Source organism: Bubalus kerabau, chromosome 14, assembly GCF_029407905.1.
Source record: "Bubalus kerabau isolate K-KA32 ecotype Philippines breed swamp buffalo chromosome 14, PCC_UOA_SB_1v2, whole genome shotgun sequence".
In the NCBI taxonomy this organism is placed as follows: domain Eukaryota; kingdom Metazoa; phylum Chordata; class Mammalia; order Artiodactyla; family Bovidae; genus Bubalus; species Bubalus kerabau.
In genome coordinates this window covers 54,422,489-54,445,578 of record NC_073637.1, presented here as the reverse complement: position 1 = coordinate 54,445,578, position 23,090 = coordinate 54,422,489, and the positions used below count along the sequence as shown (strand labels likewise).

Sequence of the window (23,090 nt, the reverse complement as noted above, 5' to 3'; positions counted from 1 at the left end):
TTTCAGTTTAACAGCAATATATCATTTAAAAGCTAATGTTTGAAATGCCTTACTGAACATAATACTTCTCCTTAAGGGACTTACACAAAAAAAGAGTTTATTTTTTGATATGTTATTTCCTACCAGTCTGTCTTAATTGAGTGTTTTTAACTTGGTTAAAAATTTCCTAAGGAAAACAAAGACGATTCAGTAAAAAATTTAATGCAATATCAGTCTTAAGAATTAGGATGTGTTTATTTGTTTATCTTTACTAAAATTGGCAAACACTTCAGATAAACACTTAGGTATTTACCCATGAATAAGTGAAATTGTTACTCAACATGAAAAAATGTGCTACTCAGCAGATTTCCTTTACTCTGAATGTATTCATTATTTCATTCTTTTCCATAACTGTATATTGAACACTTTCCTGATGACTCAGCATGTGGGTAAAGAATTTGCCTTTAATGCAGGAGATACAGGAGACTCCGGTTCCATTTCTGGTTTGGGATGATCCCCTGGAGGAGACGTGGCAACCCACTGCAGTATTCTTGCTAGAGAATTCCTTGGACAGAGGAGCCTGGCAGGCTACAGTCCAAAGGGTCACAAAGAATCAGACATGACTGAGTGATTAACACTTGCGTATACCAGAATCATGTGTCACGTTATGTATAAAATTACAAGCCCTTTCTACAAGTATTTTTAAATGGAATGGAATGGTAAGTAATATGTACTAATAGCTAAAAAAAAAAGCTCATATGAGATACATGAGTCAGTCAATAACTATTTACTAAATTTACATATCATGGGCTAGAGGGTCAATGAGATAAAACAGCCCTGATTCCTATTGCCCTTTGAGGTTTATAGTTTAGTGGTATAAGTAATTGCCATAGAAGAGTTAAACAGCATAGAGCGAGATCAGTTTTAGCCAAAGGGATATGAAGAAGAAGTGTCCTAGCAGGGTTTTTCCCAAATGTGCCATTTGAGCTAATATTTCAAGGGCACTGGGTAAGAGTTTTAAAGGCTCAGGTAGGGTGGTATAGAATGAAATAACAAAGACTATTCGTCCAGGGGATCTTCCTGACCGAGGGATTGAACTTATGTCACGTGCATTGCAGGCAGATTCTTTACCATCTGAGACACCAGGGAAGCCCTATAGTATGAAAAGAGTAAAGCGTATTTGTTAATTGTTAAATTGTTCAGTTTTACAAAAATGACACGTTTTAAAAGAAAGTGGGAGACTTTCTTTCCTTCAAGACAGAAAAACAAGGAAGTTGTTTTAAAACAACTCCTCAACCCTCAAAAAAAAAAAAAAATACAGCTTTCATCAGGCAGCAAAGCACAGTAAACCTCGAGTGACAGGAAACGGATGAGATGAGTGCTATGACTGTCTCATCTTACTGCCCAAAGATATTTTTTCAGCGGGCACAGGAAGAAGGACCCTATGCAAAGCCAAGTGGATTCCCTGAGTTTTAAAGATGGATTGGACAGAAGAGGACAAAGTGGAACTTTATGAGATGGAGTACAAGAGAGGACACGCATTCACAGAGATCTTTGGAGACCTAGGAGAAAACCTGATTAAGCCAAGACCAAACTGGCCAAAGGGAAATAAAGAACTTCTCCCAAAGAGGAGATATAACAGTATCTGGTACTGACACGAGGCCAGGAATATTACTTATTACTGACTCAAATCAATAACTGGAAATTATTCTGCTACTACAGATTTGGCTGATTGTTCTAATAGTGCTTATTTCAACAACCTTTGAGCCGTAGTTTGTCCTCAGCTTTCAAGAAACAAAATAATCACACAGTATGTCAACAGCCTTGCCATCACACACAGTTTTCAAGCAAGATATTAGTTATTAATACAACCAACTTTCTCCAGAATCACAAATATGATATGGCATTACTTTGATGGAATCCTCCTATGAATAGATTGTTTTCAGTCATTTATTCAGAAAGTACAAATACTCACAAAGGAGCTAAAGAAAAAAAAGTGGCAGGTGATGGATCATTTACCCACATACAGTACAAGGTCTAGCTTATATATTTCTGGAAATTACTACATCAGCCAAGAGTGGATCCATTACTGACACCGTCAAGAACTATTGACCTCAGGACCAACGTCTTTTTGAATCCTGGAAGCAGTATGCTCCTCATTTACAAATTTTACTCATGCCCATTTATTTTGATATTCACAAACTATTTTTAATGAAGACCTCTATTTCAAAAGTATAATCTGTTCAAATTTTAATACACAAGAAACTCCATTAGTGTCCTGAGAGCCTACTTCATTCAAAGACTTTGGCAACTTCTCATAACTCCTTGAGTGAGTCTCTGAACAGACATAAAATAGCTCTTCTTTCAAAAATTTCATGATTTATATGATGCTGCTGCAGTTCCTCTTAATTAATATAAGCAGCCATGATTTTCCAGTGGATAAATTATTGTTTGTTAAGTAAATTCTATTTTTTTCCATAGGTAAGCATTAATTTATATATAGGAATTTTAAGTACATTTAAAAATCCATCAAGTGGGTAATTTCTTTATGATGCTGAATCACTAGAATGCCATAAGATTTTACATCTCAAGAGGGCAAATCTGCCACTAAGACTTCCCTAAACAGTGCTGCTGCTGCTGCTAAGTCGCTTCAGTCATGTCCGACTCTGTGCAACCCCATACACGGCAGCCCACCAGGCTCCCCTGTCCCTGGGATTCTCCAGGCAAGAACACTGGAGTGGGTTGCAATTTCCTTCTCCAATGCATGAAAGTGAAAAATGAAAGTGAAGTTGGTCAGTCGTGTCCAACTCTTAGTGACTCCATGGACTGTAGCCTACCAGGCTCCTCTGTCCATGGGATTTTCCAGGCAGGAGTACTGGAGTGGGGTGCCATTGCCTTCTCCCTAAACAGTGCAAGAACCCATAAATAATCAGTCCACTTTTTAAAAAACCAAGTTAACAATTAATATGTATGAGATTGGCAAAATAAAATTTCATTCTATTTTTAGTCTTGAATGTTATATATTTAGTCTTGATTATAGGGGATAATTCATCTCTATTTTTAATACACTGTAAAATTATATTTAATAACACTGATTTTCTGTGATCCCTCTTTTCTCTGCCTATATAATACCTTTGAAGCTGAATATTAAACTCACTAGTATACATGCGACCATAACACTACTATCATTTTTAGGGGAAAGTGAAAGAGCGGCTCAGTCATGTCTGACTCTTTGTGACCCTATGTAATGGAGCCCACTAGGCTCCTTTGTCCATGAAAATCTTCAGGCAAGAATACTGGAGTAGGTTGCCATTCCCTTCTCCTTAGGATCTTCCCAACCCAGGGATTGAACCCAGGTCTCCTGCATTTTAGGCAGATTCCTTATGGTCTGAACCACCTATAAATATTCAAACTCTTGCCTGGTTTGATTAATTATAATACAAAACACAGACATACATGTTTATACAACTACTTTTCATACATCTAGTGATATTTCAAAATATTGAAAAGAAACTTACTTGTACAGTTAGGCAAAGTTCCAGACCACGTTCCATTGGCTGTGCACTGCCTAACTGAAGGTCCAGAGAGAATATATCCCTCCACGCAGGAATAAATGACTGAACTAGAAAATGTTGTGCCATCAATCCGAAAGACTTTTCCATTGGCTGTTGTCCCAGGGTTACCACACTGTACAGCTATAAAACAAAATGGTCAAGAGTATATATAAAAATAGTGCATTCAAGAATCCTCTCACGAACAGTTAAGGAATAAATGATTGTTTCAAATTGTCCAAAGAAGCTATAAAAATCCTCTAAGCATTGAAGTCTGTTTTATGAGGAGTTAAAATTCAAGATGAATTTATATTGATTTTATTAGTTTACTTACTGGGATACAAATCATAGAATAGCTATTTTTTTATGATTTTTGTTAGTCACTTTGGTAAAAACTTTGCACATAATTACTTCAGTATTGCTTTTGGGTAATATAAAATCTTTCAAAGAAGGATTTTAAGAGTCTCTGCCTAAAAAACTACTCATGTAAAATTGGAAGATATGTAATGAGAAGCAACAAAGATTTACTACAATTATATTTGTTAGAAAACAAATATAAAATATACACTTAAATATTATAAGCATTGTGTTTGTTTTTATATAACTGGTTTGCATTAAAACTTTATAATCTCTATTTCTGGACCAAAGTCTACAAAAATAAACTGAATAAAACAAAGTAGGAATGACTTTCATTAAGTTTTCAATACATCCTAAATAGGAGTCACAAACATAAATGCCTTTTATGATTATATGATATTATGTTTAACTACTTGCCATCAATGGCATAAGTGAATTTTTTATATATTAAAAAAGAAGCCTATGTCAGTTGCAATATCTACTTTTGTTGCAGTATAAGAAAACTTCCTAAGACTTTACAAATTTTAAGGCTATTTGTATGAATATGAAGTATAATCATACATTTTAAGGGAAGTCACTCAGTCGTATCCGACTCTTTGCGACCCCATGGACTGTAGCCCACAAGGCTCCTCCTCCATCCATGGAATTTTCAAGGCAAGAGTACTGGAGTGGGTTGCCATTTCCTTCTCCAGGGGCTCTTCCCAACCCAGGGATCGGACCGGGGTCTCCTGCATTTTGGGCAGATGCTTTACCCGTCTGAGCCATCAGGGAATCCCTACATCTTAAATACTTAATTTTGTCTGTCATTTGTAGCGATGCTATAGGTTTGTGGGTAGACAGGAAACAAACAGTTTGCAAATAATAATTTGGGCATCTTTCATAAAGGTTAGTAATGGGATACTCTTCCATTCTGTGTGTATTCAGGATCTACTAACTAATGTCCTGCTGATAAACATGAAATTCAATTTAGTTTAATTTCTCTAACATTTTGGGTTATAATATACTCTAGCTTGTGTATACAACTATGTACATTGATCCTATTTTTAAGATAAATTTCTAAAAGTGGAATTTCTGGATAATTTTAAGTTTTGAAAAATATTTTGAGTATATACAGAGTTATCCAAATTATCAGAACACTATATAACAATACACATTTGTATCAATGGTGTGAAAGTTTGCTTATTTTCACACAACCCCTCCAATATCATGTCCCATCATTTTTAAAAACCTTGTCAGTTTGTCAAAGAATGTTACACTCTTTAAATCTGTAATTTTTTATTTATCATATTAATTTGATATTTGAATATTTAATCTTTAATAGACATTTAATATTTAATAGATAGTTAATCTATTGTATTCTCAGAAAGGTTTTCCATTACTAAAGTAATACGGCACTACCAAACATTTGAAATAAAGAGAATAAAAATATTACAAATTTCACCTCTCTGTAATATTGTCATTTTTATTATATTGACTTCTATATTTTTCTCTCAAGTGACTATCATTTCCTATGATTTTAATAGAATGCATACTTTTGAGTCTTATTTTTCAACTAAGCTTTGTATGATACATTTTCTCATATTGCTTCATGGCTTATTCTAGTATTTTCTCTATCACATTATGTAAATATACAATTTCCTATGTGATATTTTTTCTAGTGTCAGATTGGTTCCTGTTTTTGGTAGTTAGAGTGTTTGAAATAAAAATAATGCATCTTTATGATTGTGTGTTCTCTTTAATATTTTTATTTTCTTTAGGAACTAAATTCTCAAAAATGGAGTTAATAGGTCAAAGCTAACAATATATATGCATTTTATCAAATTAATCTAAAATGTAATAAAAAGGCTCCAGAAATGCTTTGAAGTTCTAGTTTTGCTGTACATGCACTACAATTTCATATTAAAACAAATTAAAAGTGATGCTTTGTTGTTTAACCATAATTTTCTGATTAGTACTTATGTAGAATTTCTTCTATAACTGCAATTTTTTTTTGCTCTTTTGTATTTTCTGTTTATTTGTTCTTTCTATTCATTTACTAGAATCTGTTTTACCAAGTGAATTGCATGAGCTCCATTTTATGAGAAAAGTATTAATTCTGTTATATTTGCTACAACTCCTACTTCTGTTTTATCTATAATGTATATATGAACAAAACAAGGTTAGCACTGGGTTGAGTTGCATTTCATCTAAAAATATTTTGCAGTACAGCTGAACAAAAGGCTGACTTAGCTATCACCCACATAATGTGCAACGTCATTATAAAGACTTTGCCTTTGGTAACTAAGCTTGAGAAATGAAGTGAAGACAGCGTACTTAGTGTCTTTTGCTCAACGACTTTGTTCCCCAACCTATAACAGAAACAGATTTGTAATTCTCTCTTACCATTATTAAATTCAGTCCACTTAAAAAAGGATGAATGCCTTTCCTAAAATATAGATATAGTATTTAAACATAATAAAAAGTTTCTGAAATATAGTCAATTAAAAAACTGTTAAGAAGGTTCCACTGGGAATTGTTTTCTATTTATAAAACCAATACATTTGGTACAACATCAAGCAAGTTTCATAAATACTTTTGTAAGTTTAGCTTTTGCCCTAAAATAACCTCAAAAAAGAGCAATTTAAATTATAAGGATATTTTCCCTGCAACATTTTCTTTTTAGTGAATATTGTAAAGATTTGATCCTGTTAACTCTGAATCGATCAGAACAATTCTGTGCTGTGCTGTGCTTTGTCGCTCAATTGTGTCTGACTGACTCTTTGCGACCTCATGGACTGTAGCCAACCAGGTTCCTCTGTTCTGGTTATTAGCAATACCCATAAATGAAAAACATCATGTATACTTAGACATCTTTCTATATTTTACCATTTCTACAAACCTGAAAACTAAAACATATTGTGAGGAATGAGTTGATGTAAGAACAACCTAATTTTTTCCTAGTGCTGTCAACAATTCAGAGCACTGTGATGGGGGAAAAATATCTTTTTAGCTTTTCCAATCTTGATATCTGCTGTGATGTGAATAATGTTTGTATATAAATGACACTTGATACATACTTGAGACTAAATTAATAATTATTACCTGTCATATTTCTTTTATACGATAGTATTGGTAAAACTGGAATACTACTACTTTTATTCCATGGTTGAAGACAGAGAGTACTGGAAGGAGTAATTTCACTTAGCAGCACACAGTTGAATGTGATCCACATCAAATTCCAGCACTCTCAATGTTATTAGTTTCTACTTGACTTTACCTTTGCATTCAGGCTGCCTTCCAGTCCAACTGCCATTGGGTAAACATGTTCTTTCTTCTGAACCATGAAGGATATAACCAGTATCACAGGCAAAGCGTACAGAACTCTTGGTTCGGAAATCGCTTTCCTGTCTAGAACCGTGACCAGGAGTACCTGGATCCCCACATGTACCAGTAGCATCACCTGCAATTCAGTACAGTCCAAGTTAATTTAATTCAATAAACATTTATTAAACTCATGATTTAGTTCATCAATCCTGTGGGCATTTTTTTTTTGTTGCTATTCATGTTGTGCTTTAATATGGTAAGTTGACTGGGTAAAATCATAATTCATACTTTCCATTTGACTCCAGTCACAATAAAAAGCCTAAAGGAAAAAGAAAATAGTTGTGGAGCATGGTGTTATTTTCCAGTGATATTTGGAAACGTCTCATAAGTTGAAGACATTTCATTAGTATTTCCTGAATCTAGTTCTTAACCAAGGTAATGGAAAATTCATAATTGACAATTCTTTGGGCTCAAATGACAATGGGTTCATACAGTTAAAATTTAGAACGTGGATTTGGCAATTTTCATCTTTTCTTCTCTGAATTAAAATCAGTTTCTGTTAAAACAGAACAGTGATGTGTTGGAAAATGTAAATATTAAAGTATAATATTTCTAGCCTAAACTTATACCATTTAATCTTCTCTATTAATGACCATTGACCAAAGATGAAAAAACTCCATACTTTTTATACATAAAAGTACAAAAATGAATTATAAACAAAGACTAGAAACTCTGACAAGTTGTTAAGAAGGATTTTGCTCATGACAGGGTGTTTCTCTTGACTATAGTGTGTAGGGTTTGCTCAGTCCCCTTCTCATTTCTTAAATATGTCTAATTAAAGTTGCCACAACTAGTTTTCAGTAAGACAGATAGAGAAAAGACAGAGAGAGACAGAGAAACAGAGAGAAAGTTGAAGGTATAATCACTGAAAGTGCTTTCTGTCTACCTAGATGCCAATTTTGACATGCTCTGTGCATCTGGAATCTTTCCTAATACTTGCTTATCATCATATAAGCAATATTAATAACCACATAAAGATTTAATGACACTATTTTACTTTTAAATATATGTATACACACTTTATTCTACAACTAAGTAGTAGCTTTCTAATCCATTGTGTGTGACAGAGAAAATGCTTGTGGGTTTATGTGTATTATCAGTTATCTGAGTAAATAAATTAACTGATAGTTTCCATAATTTATAGATTAAATTTGAAGTCTCAGGCAGTGATCTCATAGGATTTAACCATAATTACATAATAATTAACATAACTGAAATTAATGAACTATTTCACACCTTTTACCTGTAAAAGAAGAATAATGTGAAACAACTCCTAATAAGTTGTCATATGATCTCCACAGAGATACAATAACACAAAAATAAATATGTAAATAAAAAGAATAGGCAGAAAAATAAGCATTAATATTGGCAGATAGGTAAAAATAGAATGAATAGTATCAAGTAAGGTAACCTCACAGCTCGAAAACTGAAATAACAATTATTGAAGAAAAATAGTAGCTTAAAGACCTTAGATAATATTTATCAAATGCTTACTTTGTGAAAAAATTATTAAAAATAGATTTAATATTTACATATTCTAAGAAAATGCTATTGGGATTATAGTGACACAGGAGTTTTCTGTTGCCTTAATAAATCAAATTATGATAGATAAACATCTCTCATAAAACTTGTTGGGTTAGTTTAATTTAAAACATTTATGACTTTATTTTAAAATCATGCTATTAAATAATCAATTGCTTAAAAGTTCAGATACAAAGAACTGAATTCTAACAGGAAATCATTGATATAATATTACCTCTGGAATCAAGATTGCCGGGAGAAATATCAATAACCTCTGATATGCAGATGACACCACACTTATGGCAGAAAGTGAAGAGGAACTAAAAAGCCTCTTGATGAAAGTGAAAGAGGAGAGTGAAAAAGTTGGCTTAAAACTCAACATTCAGAAAACAAAGATCATGGCATCCGGTCCCATCACTTCATGGGAAATAGATAGGGAAACAGTGGAAACAGTGTCAGACTTTATTTTTTTGGGCTCCAAAATCACTGCAGATGGTGACTTGCAGCCATGAAATTAAAAGACGCTTACTCCTTGGAAGGAAAGTTATGACCAACCTAGATAGCATATTGAAAAGCAGAGACATTACTTTGCCAACAAAGGTCCGTCTAGTCAAGGCTATGGTTTTTCCTGTGGTCATGTATGGATGTGAGAGTTTGACTGAGAAGAAAGCTGAGTGCCAAAGAATTGATGGTTTTGAACTGTGGTGTTGGAGAAGACTCTTGAGAGTCACTTGGACTGCAAGGAGATCCAACCAGTCCATTCTGAAGGAGATCAGCCCTGGGATTTATTTGGAAGGAATGATGCTAAAGCTGAAACTCCAGTACTTTGGCCACCTCATGCGAAGAGTTGACTTATTGGAAAAGACTCTGATGCTGGGAGGGATTGGGGGCAGGAGGAGAAGGGGACGCTAGAGGATGAGATGGCTGGATGGCATCACTGACTCGATGGACATGAATCTGGGTGAACTCCGAGAGTTGTTGATGGACAGGGAGGCCTGGAGTGCTGCGATTCATGGGTTCGCAAAGAGTCGGACACGACTGAGCCACTGATCTGATCTGATCTGAAAATGGAATTGCTAAAGCTTAAGTGATTTGCTATTCTAATGGATAAAAGCATTTCACAGAAAGTACCATTCTAAACCCACGTATGTTCAATACAACACAGTTCAAAACTTACACCTGTAATTTTTCATATATAAGATCAGTATTAATTTGCATTGTAAATTCTAAATTACCTTAAGAATTCTGATAAATGTAAAAATAATGTTATAGCTTCCCTCGTGATATTTTTAAGAGAGAAATGTATTATTGTGTCTCTTTACATTGCTTTGTGTTCAAGTTCAGTTGCTAAGTCCTGTCCAACTCTTTGAGACCCTATGGACTGTAGCCCACCAGCCTCCACTGTCCATGAAATTCTCCAGGCAAGAATATTAAAGTGGGTTGCCATTTCTTTCTCCAGGGAATCTTCCTGACCCAGGGATTGAACCCACATTACCTCCATCTCCTGCACTAGCATGTAGGTTCTTTACCACTGAGCACCCAGGAGGTCCTTATCATAATACTACTAATAAAATAGCCCCAGTCATAATACTCATAATGTAATTTCCAATAAACATCATCCAATTTTCCTAGTGGTACCTGAACAATGAGGTTGTGATCCACTCCAATGGCCGTTTAATTGGCAAGTCCTTGATGATTGGCCTAGAAGTGTACGCTTTCCTGTGCAGGAATAGTGAACAGTAGACCCAAAGGTATACTTCTCACCAGACAGGACTGCATTAGGAGGAACGCCAGGGTGTCCACAGTCAATCACTACAATACATAATTATTGAATATAAAATTTTTTTATATCTCCTATCGAACAACCTGTACCAACTTTTTTTGAAATATTAATGAATCAGAATTATCTGCTCCACTATATACATCCTCTGAAAATCAAACATTTATATGAAGTTGAAGTTACAGGAGTTATTCTGTTAGACCACTCACCCTGAGTATAACAGGAACGCTGTAAGTAAGCTTAAATGACTGAGTCAATAAGCCTGTATGTATTGGGGTGATGGGTGTTTGTTTATATACACATGTACATGGATTGGAAGCATTCGTCTAGATAAGGATGTGAAAGATAGGGAGAGGAGTGGTATTGATTGGCTAAATAAGGTTATAGGATTCCATATAGAATTCAAAATGCCTTACAAAAATTAAAAGGGAAAAACTTTGAGGGTAAAGGAGAAGGATGGAAGATGGATCTGTGGCACACGATTCAGACTATGCATATATAGTCTAAATTCTACTCCTGACCATTAATAAATAAATCATCCTGTAAAATGAAAATACTCAGAGGCTTATCAACCAAAATACAGCTGAGCTGAGCAGAATCAGATGTTAAAACACTGAGAATTCTCTATAAGCTAGAAGTAGCTTGGGGACTTACTATGTGTTCCCTTTTATGACTAGAGTATTACATATGATGAGTATTAAATAGCACACAGGAGATATAAACTTAATAAAACCCCTGAGTAAATAGCACACTACCAGGAAGTACAATAGAAAATAACGAAAAGGTAAAAAGTATATGAGAGCTATGAAAATCTGAAGAAGTTCATGTTTATAGGTCCTACAAAAGATTTTAACTTTCATGTTGTAGCCATACAAGGATAAGTGAACTACTTAAACCATTAGACTAACTAGTCTACAAAGAGAAATCAAATACATTTTAAACAAGGGATCAACAATTGACTGAATTATGTGCATAGTATATGAAATTAGATAGGCACTCTATAAGTTTTTATTTGTTCATGAATGAGTACATAAATGATGCCACAAGTATTTAAAAAACTGCATGTACATAAAGTACCTCTAAATAAAACAATCATAAAATGATTTTGTAATTTAGCAATTTAGTATAACCAAAAATTACTTGCACAATGATTGTTTCTTTCCTATCATGTCCAATATTCATCAACTCTGAGAAGCAAATGTAACTGAGTCCTATCTATAAGCTGAATGCCTAGAATTCAAGTTCATTTCTCTGTCTTCAGATACTTTTGATTTATTTCTGTTAAATTATTTTCTCACTATACATGCTAATTATATGCAAAACTGCTATAATTTATTTTATTTATATTCTATAGCTCCAAAACAACATATAACAAAATGTATTCATATTCCTACTACCTTAAAGACAATGTATATTAACATTTCATATATGCATGTGCCTGTATAAGATAAATATTTAAAGTCAATGAGTTTTAGGTAACACTCTAATTTTCTCAAGCATTTTGCAGCCCTAGTGGCTATTTATATTGACTCATTTTGCTTTAAATGAAATTTGAAACAGTAGTACATGAGAAAATAAAAATATAGTTGCCTCTCATGGAATGGCAACATCACAGAGTATGAAATATATCTGCCTTTAATATTGTCTGTTCCATGAAGGTTCAAAATCAAGGAATAATAGAGAAATATTAATCATATTAATATTAATATGGATGGCACACAGGCACTGAATTGGCAGAACACAGGAAGGGCACTTTCAAAACAATAAAAAAGTACAATCAGTACACTTCCTTCTGATACACAGCTCTAAATATTTCATAAAGACAATAAATATACATGTATGGTGTCAGGGCATTTTCTCAAGAAAGAGTTCACATTATCTACTTACTGATACATTCTGGTAAAGGTTTGTCCCATTGTCCATTTGGTTGACATATCAAAACTGAAGATCCAAATAAGAAATATCCAGGATTGCAGTCGTAGAATACCACAGTGCCATAGGTGAAATTCCCATGTTCTATTTTACTTTCTCTTTTGGAATTGGCTGGAATTCCAGGATCAGAACAGTTGACCACTAAACAAATGACACATTTTTTAAATATATATTTAGAATAATATAATATATAAATTTTCATTAGAAACTTAGTTTCAAAGGTAAATTTTATCAAACAAAACAAAGATTCAAGGAAGAAAATTAACATAAAGAACTATGGATATATGGCTGAAAATATTGGAAACAGGAGAACTTCTTTGCAAAACTATTTGAAACAACAGCAACTCTGTAAATATACTGAATACAGATTTATAAAGAATGATACATTAAAAAAAAGAAATATACCTTTCAAGCTATGGTTATAGAAAATGGAGGAAAGTGATAATTGAGTTGTCTTTTATCAGACTATGAAATATATCATACCTCTTTGCAAACAGAAAAAATACAAATGATTCTCTATGTTTCCATAGAACGAACAATAAATAAACCCCTAACACAGGTATCATGGTAATTTAAAGCTCAAACATTGTTTTTCCAAAAATATGAAGATTGTCATACTGAGTAAAGTAAATCAGACAGAGAAAGATTTAGAAAATAGAAATAGACTCACAGATGTAGAAAATGAACTTACGGTACCAGGAGGAAGGGAGGAGATAAACTGGGAGATTGGGATTGATATATACATATTACTATATATAAACTAGATAACTAATAAGGACCTACTCTATAGTACAGGGAACTCTACTCAATACTGTGTAATTACCTATATGGGAAAAGAATCTAAAAAAGATATATACATATATATATATATATATATATATATATATATAAAACACCTGAAACTAACATAACATTGTAAATCAACTATACTCCAACAAAATTTTACAATATAGCATTGTAAATTAACTATACTCCACAATGTTTAAAAATGTGAAAAAATAAACTGAGATTAGTTCCATTAATTATGAAGCCAACTGCAAGTAAAAATGAGCTAAATGACTTTATATACAGCTATAGAACAGGTACCAGATAACACAGTTAAGCAACTGAAATAGCATTTACCAGTTTTATAACTTCTAAAAAGTTAAAAAATAAGAAAAAGGAAAGCATTAGTAATGAGATGACATAATATTAAATATTTGTTTTATTAATTTTCTACTGTTTTGCCCAAATTGTTTCAAATATTACCATTTGTGCTTACCCAGACACATTATTGCCACGCTCTCAGACGCGACACAGTTAGATTTTTACCTTTGCACACTGGCGGAGGTTGGCTCCACTGTCTGTTGGCCTGGCACTGGGCCTTTGTTGGCCCTTGCATGAGATACCCAATATTGCAGGAGAACGTTACCACATCATTAAAATTGAATCCATTTCCACTTGTTCTTCCATAAATTGGACTACCAGGGTGACCACAGCTCACAGCTAATAGCAACGGGGTCGGGTTGGGAGGGACACAGAATAGAATAATTGGTTATCAATTATTAAATGAAAAGTACACTTAATTACCTCAAAGAATGTGGAAAGAAGGCCACTTTTGTAGGAAAAAATACTTAATTTTACTAATGCAAAGGAACAATTTAGAAAGCCAAACTGGTCCAATAGAGTAGAATCATTACAATATTATGTTAGAGAGTAGACAATTATTTGTAATTCTGGTAATGGTATGCAAGTGGTGCATAAATATTAAAAGTTCCATGGTAACTTTTCATTTTATTTCTTTTTAGGGAAGAATACTGAAATTCAAAGACATTTGGGAATGATTGAAGTTCACAAAACTAGTTAATGGCAAAAAGGAATGAAACTGAATCGACTTTCCTTTTCTAGTTGAGCTTAAGAATTGAAGATAAATGAAGGCAATTTTTTGTATTTAATTTTGAAATCATTTCTTATATTATTTATGCAATCATTTTTTATGATTAATGGATAAACAAAAGTGTGCTTGAAGAACAGCTTAATATGACTGCAATAAAAATGATGTCTTATGCTGTATTAGAATTCTTAATATATTGAGATACCAATATTAACATTCCCTAAATCAAACAACCTTACTGGTATATTTTCTTCACTATTGATATTTGATAACTTAGCAGTTTTGTTTGGAAATACTGACGTCAATTAGATGAACTATTTAAATCATTTTAATGTTAAAGCTCTTTTTTAGAATTTATTTAGTGCTTGGTTTTCCCAAACACATTGTATTTCTATGAACTGTTTTATTGCATTATCTCACTAATTCATCATAGCAACTCCAGTAATACTGTTTCATAACTGAGCACAGTGAAAGATGACGTCACATTTAATACTTTTTAAATGACCCAACAGCAATTAATTTTCTGCTGTAATGTTAATGTCAACTGTTCATTTGAAAATGTAACTGCATCTTATTCCTGTTTAAAATTATTAATAGAGAAACTTGTGCTTGTTTTACCTCAGGGGCCAATTTTCATTTATAGTCTCAATTATTCAGCAAGAAAAGTAGTAGTGTTAGTTGGCTATGCTTTTATATAATGAGGGGATTCCCCAGTGGCTCAGCCAGTAAAGAGTCTACCTGCAATTCAGGAGACCCAGGTTTGATTCCTGGGTCGGGAAGATTCCCCTGGTGAAGGAAATGACAACCCACCCAGTATTCTTGCCTGGAAAATCCAATGGATGGAGGAGCCTGGCAGTCTACAGTCCACGGGATTGCAAAGAGTCAGACATGACTGACTGACTTCACTTTCTTTATATAATGAAAGGCAAAAAACCTGGTATAGATCCAGCATAATATTTCTGTCTTTAAATCATTATACGGTCTGTTATCACATGCACACACACCACAGAGAAGCAATTTTGATAACTGTATGCTCTCTTATTAAATCTTAACAAACTAATGTATTTTTCATTAAACTAGAACTCCAATAAAATACTCTTGATTGATATGAGGTTGACAATGATAGAATTTATAAATATGTGAACTCATACTAAAAGCCCCATGAATTATTTCTCTGAAGCCTCCAAAATCTTTATCATTTAATCCTATAATGTTAAAACTACAACATGTTTACAGTATTTAACCTCATTTCCTAACATCGATTTTAATACAGATATCAGTGATTTCTGGTGGAAATTATCAGGAGAAAAAATAAGAAACATATGGATAATTTACTTTTTAATCCAAAATAGGATAAATTGTGATGTGAAATATTGTGTTATTCTGAGTACTGGGTATTCAGTGAGAGAAAGAAAGAGTACTAGAATATTTTAAAATTCATTTTATCCTTCATGTGTAAATTCACATCTAAATTAAGAGATTAGATGAATATTTGCTGAACTAGTGAGATCTTTTATTAAAACAATTACAAAATTGTTCCAAATCCAAAAGAGTAATGACAGACATTCTAATATATTTTCCACTTTCATAGTAAATGGTTTTTTATACTTCCGAACACACCCTAATTTAAAGTCTAGCATGTCAGTATAAAAAAATGCATTGTGAGAATTGAGTTCTTTAAATACACATGCATATGCATGTGTGTATCTGTCTATATAATCATTTACCTTACCTAAGAAAAAAATATAGGTAATTACATGAGAACTGAACAGAGGTCTTTGACTACTTTTGCTATGCTTACTTACGCACACAGGCTGGAAGTTGACCAGACCAATTGTGATCTTGTTGACATATTCTTACTGAAGAACCAATCAAGCGGAAACCAGGATTACACTGATAAACAACTGTGTCTCTGTATCCATAGTTTTCTCCAATGACTTGACCATTCACAATAAGCTCCGGAATTCCACAATGACCCGCTGAAATGGGTCACAATAATATTTTTTAATATTATGATCTAGTTTTATGATGTATGTATTTATATACAACATAGCAATATCCTATTTTATGACACAAGCAATATTTCATTTTAGGAAAAGGAAAATAAAAAAAGAAAAGCCAAAATAAATACATAGAAGAATATATTAAATACATTTATAGAAATCAAGGAAGTAGATAAATAACAGAGAAAATTACCTGAACTAAAAATTCTTTCTTTAAAAATAAGAGAGAAGGCTCAAATACACTCAGAAATAAAAGATGAGAAATTACAACTATTAGCACAAAAATACAAAGAATTATGAGACTACTAGGAGCAATTATAGCCAACAAATTGGAAAAACTAGAAGAAATTTATAAATCTTTAGAAATTTACAATCTTTCAAGACTGATTCATGAAGAAATAGAAAATCTGAATCAAACAATCACAGTACACAGATAGTAACAGTAGTCAAAACCCTTTCAACAGACAAAAATCCAGGACCAGATGACTTCATTGGTGAATTTTTAATAGTTATTCTTCTGAAACTCTTCCAAAAAATTATATGACAGAGAAATCTTTGAAGCTTATTTTATGAGGCCAGCATTACCCTGACACCAAAACCAGACAAGGACACCACAAAAAGGAAACCTAAAGGTCAATATCCCTAATAAATATAGATGTAAAAAAAATCCTCAACAAAATATTGGCAAACTGAATTCAACAATACTTTAAACAAATCATACACCAAGATCAAGTGTGATTTATTCCAGGGATCCAAGCACTATGTTGGGTTTCCCTAATAGCTCAGATGGTCAAGCATCTGCCTGCAATGCAGGAGACCTGGGTTTGGAAATCCTAACAACAGTAATCACACAAGGAAAAAAAAAATAAAAAGCATCCAAACTGGAAGGGAAGAAATGAAACTGTCACTATTTTCAGATACTATATATAGAAAATTCTAAAGATGCTACCAAAAACTATTAGTAGTAATAAATAAATCTAGTATAGTTGCAGTATACAAAATTAAATGCCATGGAACAAGTAAGCCTGTGAGCCACGGCTAATAAGCCTGTGCTCTAGAACCTGGGAGCCACAATTACTGAGCCCACATGTGGCAAGTACTGAAGCTCATGTGCTCTAGGGCCTCTACTCCACAATAAGAGAAGCCACCACACAGTGAGAAGCCCTAGCATCACAACTAGTTCTTGCTCAGTGCAACCAGAGAAAAGCCTGTCCAGCAATGAAGACCCTACATGGCCAAAAACAAAGTTATATATAAAGAAGGATTCAAAACCGTGACACTCCTAGAAGAAAACATAAGCAGCATGTTGTCTGACATCATTCTAAACAATATATTTTTTTTAGATCTGTCTTCTTTGACAAAGACAACAAGAAAAATAAATAAAAAAGCTTTTCACAGTGAAGGAAAACTGTCATCAAAACAATAAAAACAATAAGGCAATTGGTGGAATTAGAGAAGATATATGAAAATGATATAAATGAAAAAGAGCTACTTTCCAAAATATATAAAGAGCTCATATAGCTCAATAACAGCAGTTAAAAAAAAAACAACAACAAACAAGCAGTTGAATTAAAAAAAAATAAAATAGGCAGAGGATCTCAGCAAACATTTTTCCAAAGAACACATACAATTTGCCAACAGGCACATGAAAAGATGTTTGATATCACTAAACATCAGGGAAATGCAAATCAAAACCACAAAGAGGTATCACCTTACACCTGTCAGGATTGTCATTATCAGAAAGACAACTAGAAATATCAAGTGTCGGTGAGGAGGTAGAGAAAAGTAACCCTTGTGCATTCTTGATGAGAATGTAAACTGGTCCAGCCACTATGAAAAACAATATGGAGATTACTCAAAAAATTAAAAATAGAGCTTCCATGTGATCCAGCAATCCCACTACTGGGTATCTATCCAAAGGGAAAAAATAAACACTAACTCAAAAAGACTTATGCACTTTCATGTTCATTGTAGCATTGTTTACAGTAGCCAAAATATGAAAACCACTAAGTGTCCCTCAATAGATGAATGGATAAAAAACTATAAAATACACACACTCATCCCACACATGCATAATGGTATACTACTCAGCTATAAAAAGTATGGAATCTTGCCATTCGGAATAACATGGAGGGACATTGAAGGTATTACATTAAGCAAAATAAGTCAGTAGAGAAAGATAAATACCACAACGACTTCACTTATATTTGGAATCCAAAAAAACAAAACAAAAAAACAAACAGAATAAAAACAGAGAAGAGATTAGAGGTTGACAGAGGAGAGGAGAGGAAGAGGAAGGTGAAATGATTGAAGGGGATTGAGAAGAACAAACTTCCAGTTATAAAATAAGTAAGTCATGAGGATACAATGTACAGCTTGGGGAATATATTCAATAATTTTGTGTTAACTTTGTAAAGTGACAGATAGTAACTAGACTTACTCTAGTAACCATTTTGCAATGTATATAAATGTTGAATAAATATGTTGTAAGATAAACTAACATAATACTGCATGTCAGTTATCCCTCATTTAAAAAAAAAAAAAAAAAAAAGAAGGAAAATGTAGACCAGGCCAGGTGAAATATCTCACTGTAAGACAATCAAGGTAGTCAAAGGTTAGAAACTTAAAAAAAAGAGTTGACAAAATTGTTAAACTCCTAGCTAAACCTATCAACAAACAAAAAAGATACTAAAATTACCAATGTCAGGAATGAATGAAGTAACATTACTATAAAGCTTACAGATGTTAAAAGGATCGGGGAATATTAAGAACTGCTTTATTACAACATATTTAATAATTCAGAACAAAAGGACAAATTTTTTGAAGTGGTATCATCCAAAAACTAACACAAGAAAATACGAATAGTCCTCTATATATTAAAGTATTTGAATTCTTAAATAAAAACTCCTTCTGCAAAAAAATACACTTAGATTTGTATTTTTTCACTGGTAAATTCAATCAAATATTTAAGCAAAAAATCAAGGAAAAAAACAAATACCAGTCTTATGCAAACTCTTAGAAAACAGAAGAAAAAGAATCACTTCCTAATTTGTTTAATGAAGTAATAATAACCCCAATATTAAACCTGTAAAAGACACAGAAAAAATGTCCTTTATGAATACAGATGCAGGACTTTAAAGAAAAAATTTAGAAAAAAAAATATGTAATACATCATGATTATCTGGGTTTTATCCAGAAATGACTTGGCTTAAGATGAAATATTGACCACTGTCATCTACCATACTTAGGAATGTACAGACATTTTCTGAACCTTATAAATACATCTAAGAAAAAATTTCATATTATATCGAATATAATATGGAATATTAAATCCTTTCCTCCTGATACAGGGACCAAGAAAAGGATGACCACTCTCACTAGCTCTATTTAACATTGTTTGGTGGGCCCTATCTATTATATATACTAATATAAAGGAAGAAAGGAAAAACACAAAGGAGAAAACAAGAAAAGTAAAACTCTTATATTTTTATGCTCATGACACAGACAATGATGTTTTAAGAAAATTCATAACTAATAGGTGAATGAAAGCTGCAGGATACTAGATAAATATTTCAAATAATTTTTACAATAGAAAACAATTAGAAATGCAATTAGTAATTAACAATTTCACTATAACAGTGTAAACACACAAAAAATACTGCTGAATAAATTTAACAATAGGTATACATGATCTCTATGATAAAAATTTCCTATTGCAAAAAAAAAGAAAGAAGATCTTAATAAGTGAATAAATATACTAACTTCACCATGTTCAGGAAGTAGAAGACTTAACATTGTTAGATGCCAATTCTCCCCAATGATTTATACATTGAATGTAATTGTGATCATAATCCTACCAGGCATTTTAAAAATAAAAAAATAAGCTAATTCTAAAACATATATGAACACACAAAGGACATGGAGTATCCAAAGTGATCTTGAAAAAAAGAACAAATTTGGAGTGGCAGATATCTTTATGGAAAACAAGCAAAGACACAAACCCTCAGCTTTACTTTATGATATATACAACAACAAATTAAAAATAAGTTGTAGATATAAAGTTAATACCAAAAATGCAAAAATTCTAGGAAAATAAATGAAATATTTGTGATTTATGATTGAACATAGGTTTCCTAAACTAGAGACAGAAAATAATAACTAGAAAGAAAAAAAGAGAGAGAAAATAGATTTTATAAAAATTGAAAACTTCTGCTCATTAAGATGGTAACGATAACCCTGTATGTGAGACAGCAAAAGAGACACAGATGTATAGAACAGTCTTTTGGACTCTGTAGGAGAGGGAACGAGTGGGATAATTTGGGAGAATGGCATTAAAACATGTATAATATCATATATGAAATGAATCACAAGTCCAGGTTCTATGCACGATACTGGATGCTTGGGGCTGGTGCACTGAGACGACCCAGAGGGATGGTATGGGGAGGGAGGAGGAAGGGGTGTTCAGGATGGGGAACACATGTATACCTGTGGCAGATTCATGTGATGTATGGTAAAAATACTACAATATTGTAAAGTAATTAACCTCCAATTAAAATAAATAAATTTATACTAAAAAAGAGTGAATAGGCAAGTAATAGGTGGGGAGAAACCATTTTAAAAAAATCAATATGTAAAGAACTCCTATAACTCATAATAAAAGGCAATTTATAAGATATTTCAGAATTTCACAAAGGAAAATTTATGAATGGCCAATAAGCCCAGAAAACTGTACTTGATCAGTAGTCATCAAGATAGTGCAAGTTAAATTTTGCAAGATACCTTTATGAATGCCAAAAAAATGAATAAAATTTAAAAACTAGCTATACCATATGCTAGAGAAAATGTGAGGCAACTAGAACTCTTCTAGGAATTTCACTCCAGAGTATCTACCAGAAATGAATAGATGTGTCCACAAAAAGACTTTTATACAAATGTCCATACCAACTTTATTCATAATTACCCCAAACTGGATAGAGTCCATATGACCATCAGTAGGGTAATGGTCAAGACAAGGAGATTCTACTTAGAGATTAAAAAAAATTACTGATACACACAAAAACATGATTGAAACAGAATAAAAGAATCCTTACACAAAAAGAGTACAAAACTTAGGATTCCATTCACATGAATTTCTAGAACAGGAAGAACTACCATATGGTGAAAAAAACAGAACAGCTATTATCTCAGGGTGTAGGGGAACAGAGCTGCAAATTGACTATGAAGGGTCACAGGGAAGCTTTCTGAGCTAATGGTAATGTTCGGTAACTATTGAGTAGTTTTAGTCATATAGGAGTACACAGTTGTCAAAATGCATTAAGTGTGTTTATGGCACTGTACATTTGCCAACATTAAAAAAAAAGAACCATGAGCAAATATTGAACTCTAGCTAGCTTATATGTATATAGAAATGTTTACAAATGAAATGTACTGCATTTGGCAATTTCAAAATGCATCAAAAATAAAATGAATTTATGGGCTAATACAGGCATGAAAGGATGAATAGATATGTGATATACAAATACAAGTGTTTAACTGTACATTCTAGATAGTAGGCATGTGGGTGTTCATCATCACGTCTCACAACTGAAAAATTTATAATAAAATGCCGGGAGTTTGAGAATAAATACACTATATTTAAATAATCATAAGCACATTTTAGGACCATTCTAAGCCAAAAGTATCTGGGGCTATAAGGATAAGTTGGCAACCATGAGAAGAATGACTAGGCTATGTGCATTATTCAAATTAATTCAAAGTATAAGTTTCTAGGATCTGCTTATTTGGCAATAGCACATTCCTCCTACTGACACACTTTTGAATTTATATTAGATGTCAACACTATATCCTATGCAAGAATGCTGTCTTTATAGACTGAGAGTCAATGTTTATTTATAAATATTCCTCTTAGAACTTATTGTTCCAGAAAACAGAATCAGGATTCTAACTAGGTGAATAAAACTATCCTCTATATACAAAATCCAATAAATAACATATAGCATACAATAGCAGTTCATCAAGACAAAGAGTTACCAAATAGAGTATTTTCAATTTAGTTTACATATATTAAAATTTTTTATTTATAATAATAATGTATATTAAATATAATATTAATATTATATATAAAATAATATTTATTTATAATAAATAAATTTATTTTAAAAATAAAATAATTTAAAATATAATTACAAATAATACTTTAAAATAAATTAAATAAGTTAATCTGCAATTGAAATGAGCATAACCAAAACCAAGTTAGAAAATAATAGGAAGTATTTTATTATTCAATTCTATATTAATACATGATTTAATTTATTTATCATTTTCTAGTTATGTAATAGTCTTACAGAATATTCAAATAAATATGTATACTCTAATAAAGAAACCATCATTACTGAGTTTCCAAGTATACCCACTAACAAATATGCCTGAGAAGGTGGGAAAAGAAATTTTAACCAAAATCTCTACCTATACCCTTTAAAGTTTCAAATGATGACTGTACCATCACTAATGTTTTCAAGCTTATTATCAATACAGTATGTATGTAAACTGTTAAAGTCATAGGCTTTACTCCCATGTGTCATATTTTTCAACAATAAAATTTTAGAGTTGAAACACAGTACAAATTTAGAAATATCCTGTTCATAATAATCAGCAATTTTTAAAATTGTAAATAAGATTATGTTTGTTCCCAAGAGGCAAGTGTATATTTTATCAGAACAATTTTTATTATT

General features: G+C 32.4%; 1 protein-coding gene across 3 annotated transcripts in view; it reads right to left on the bottom strand.

Annotated features, from left to right (window-relative positions):
- Positions 1 to 23,090, bottom strand: part of CSMD3 (CUB and Sushi multiple domains 3) — a 1,475,959-nt gene that overhangs the window by 64,310 nt on the left and 1,388,559 nt on the right. For all 3 annotated transcript variants that reach the window (XM_055546406.1, XM_055546407.1, XM_055546408.1), the window contains 6 exons: positions 16,162 to 16,335; positions 13,795 to 13,968; positions 12,439 to 12,624; positions 10,410 to 10,583; positions 7,144 to 7,326; positions 3,498 to 3,674 (listed from right to left, as the gene is read on the bottom strand). In XM_055546406.1, coding sequence (XP_055402381.1) covers positions 3,498 to 3,674; positions 7,144 to 7,326; positions 10,410 to 10,583; positions 12,439 to 12,624; positions 13,795 to 13,968; positions 16,162 to 16,335 — 1,068 coding nt within the window. The remainder of the gene's footprint in view (positions 1 to 3,497; positions 3,675 to 7,143; positions 7,327 to 10,409; positions 10,584 to 12,438; positions 12,625 to 13,794; positions 13,969 to 16,161; positions 16,336 to 23,090) is intronic.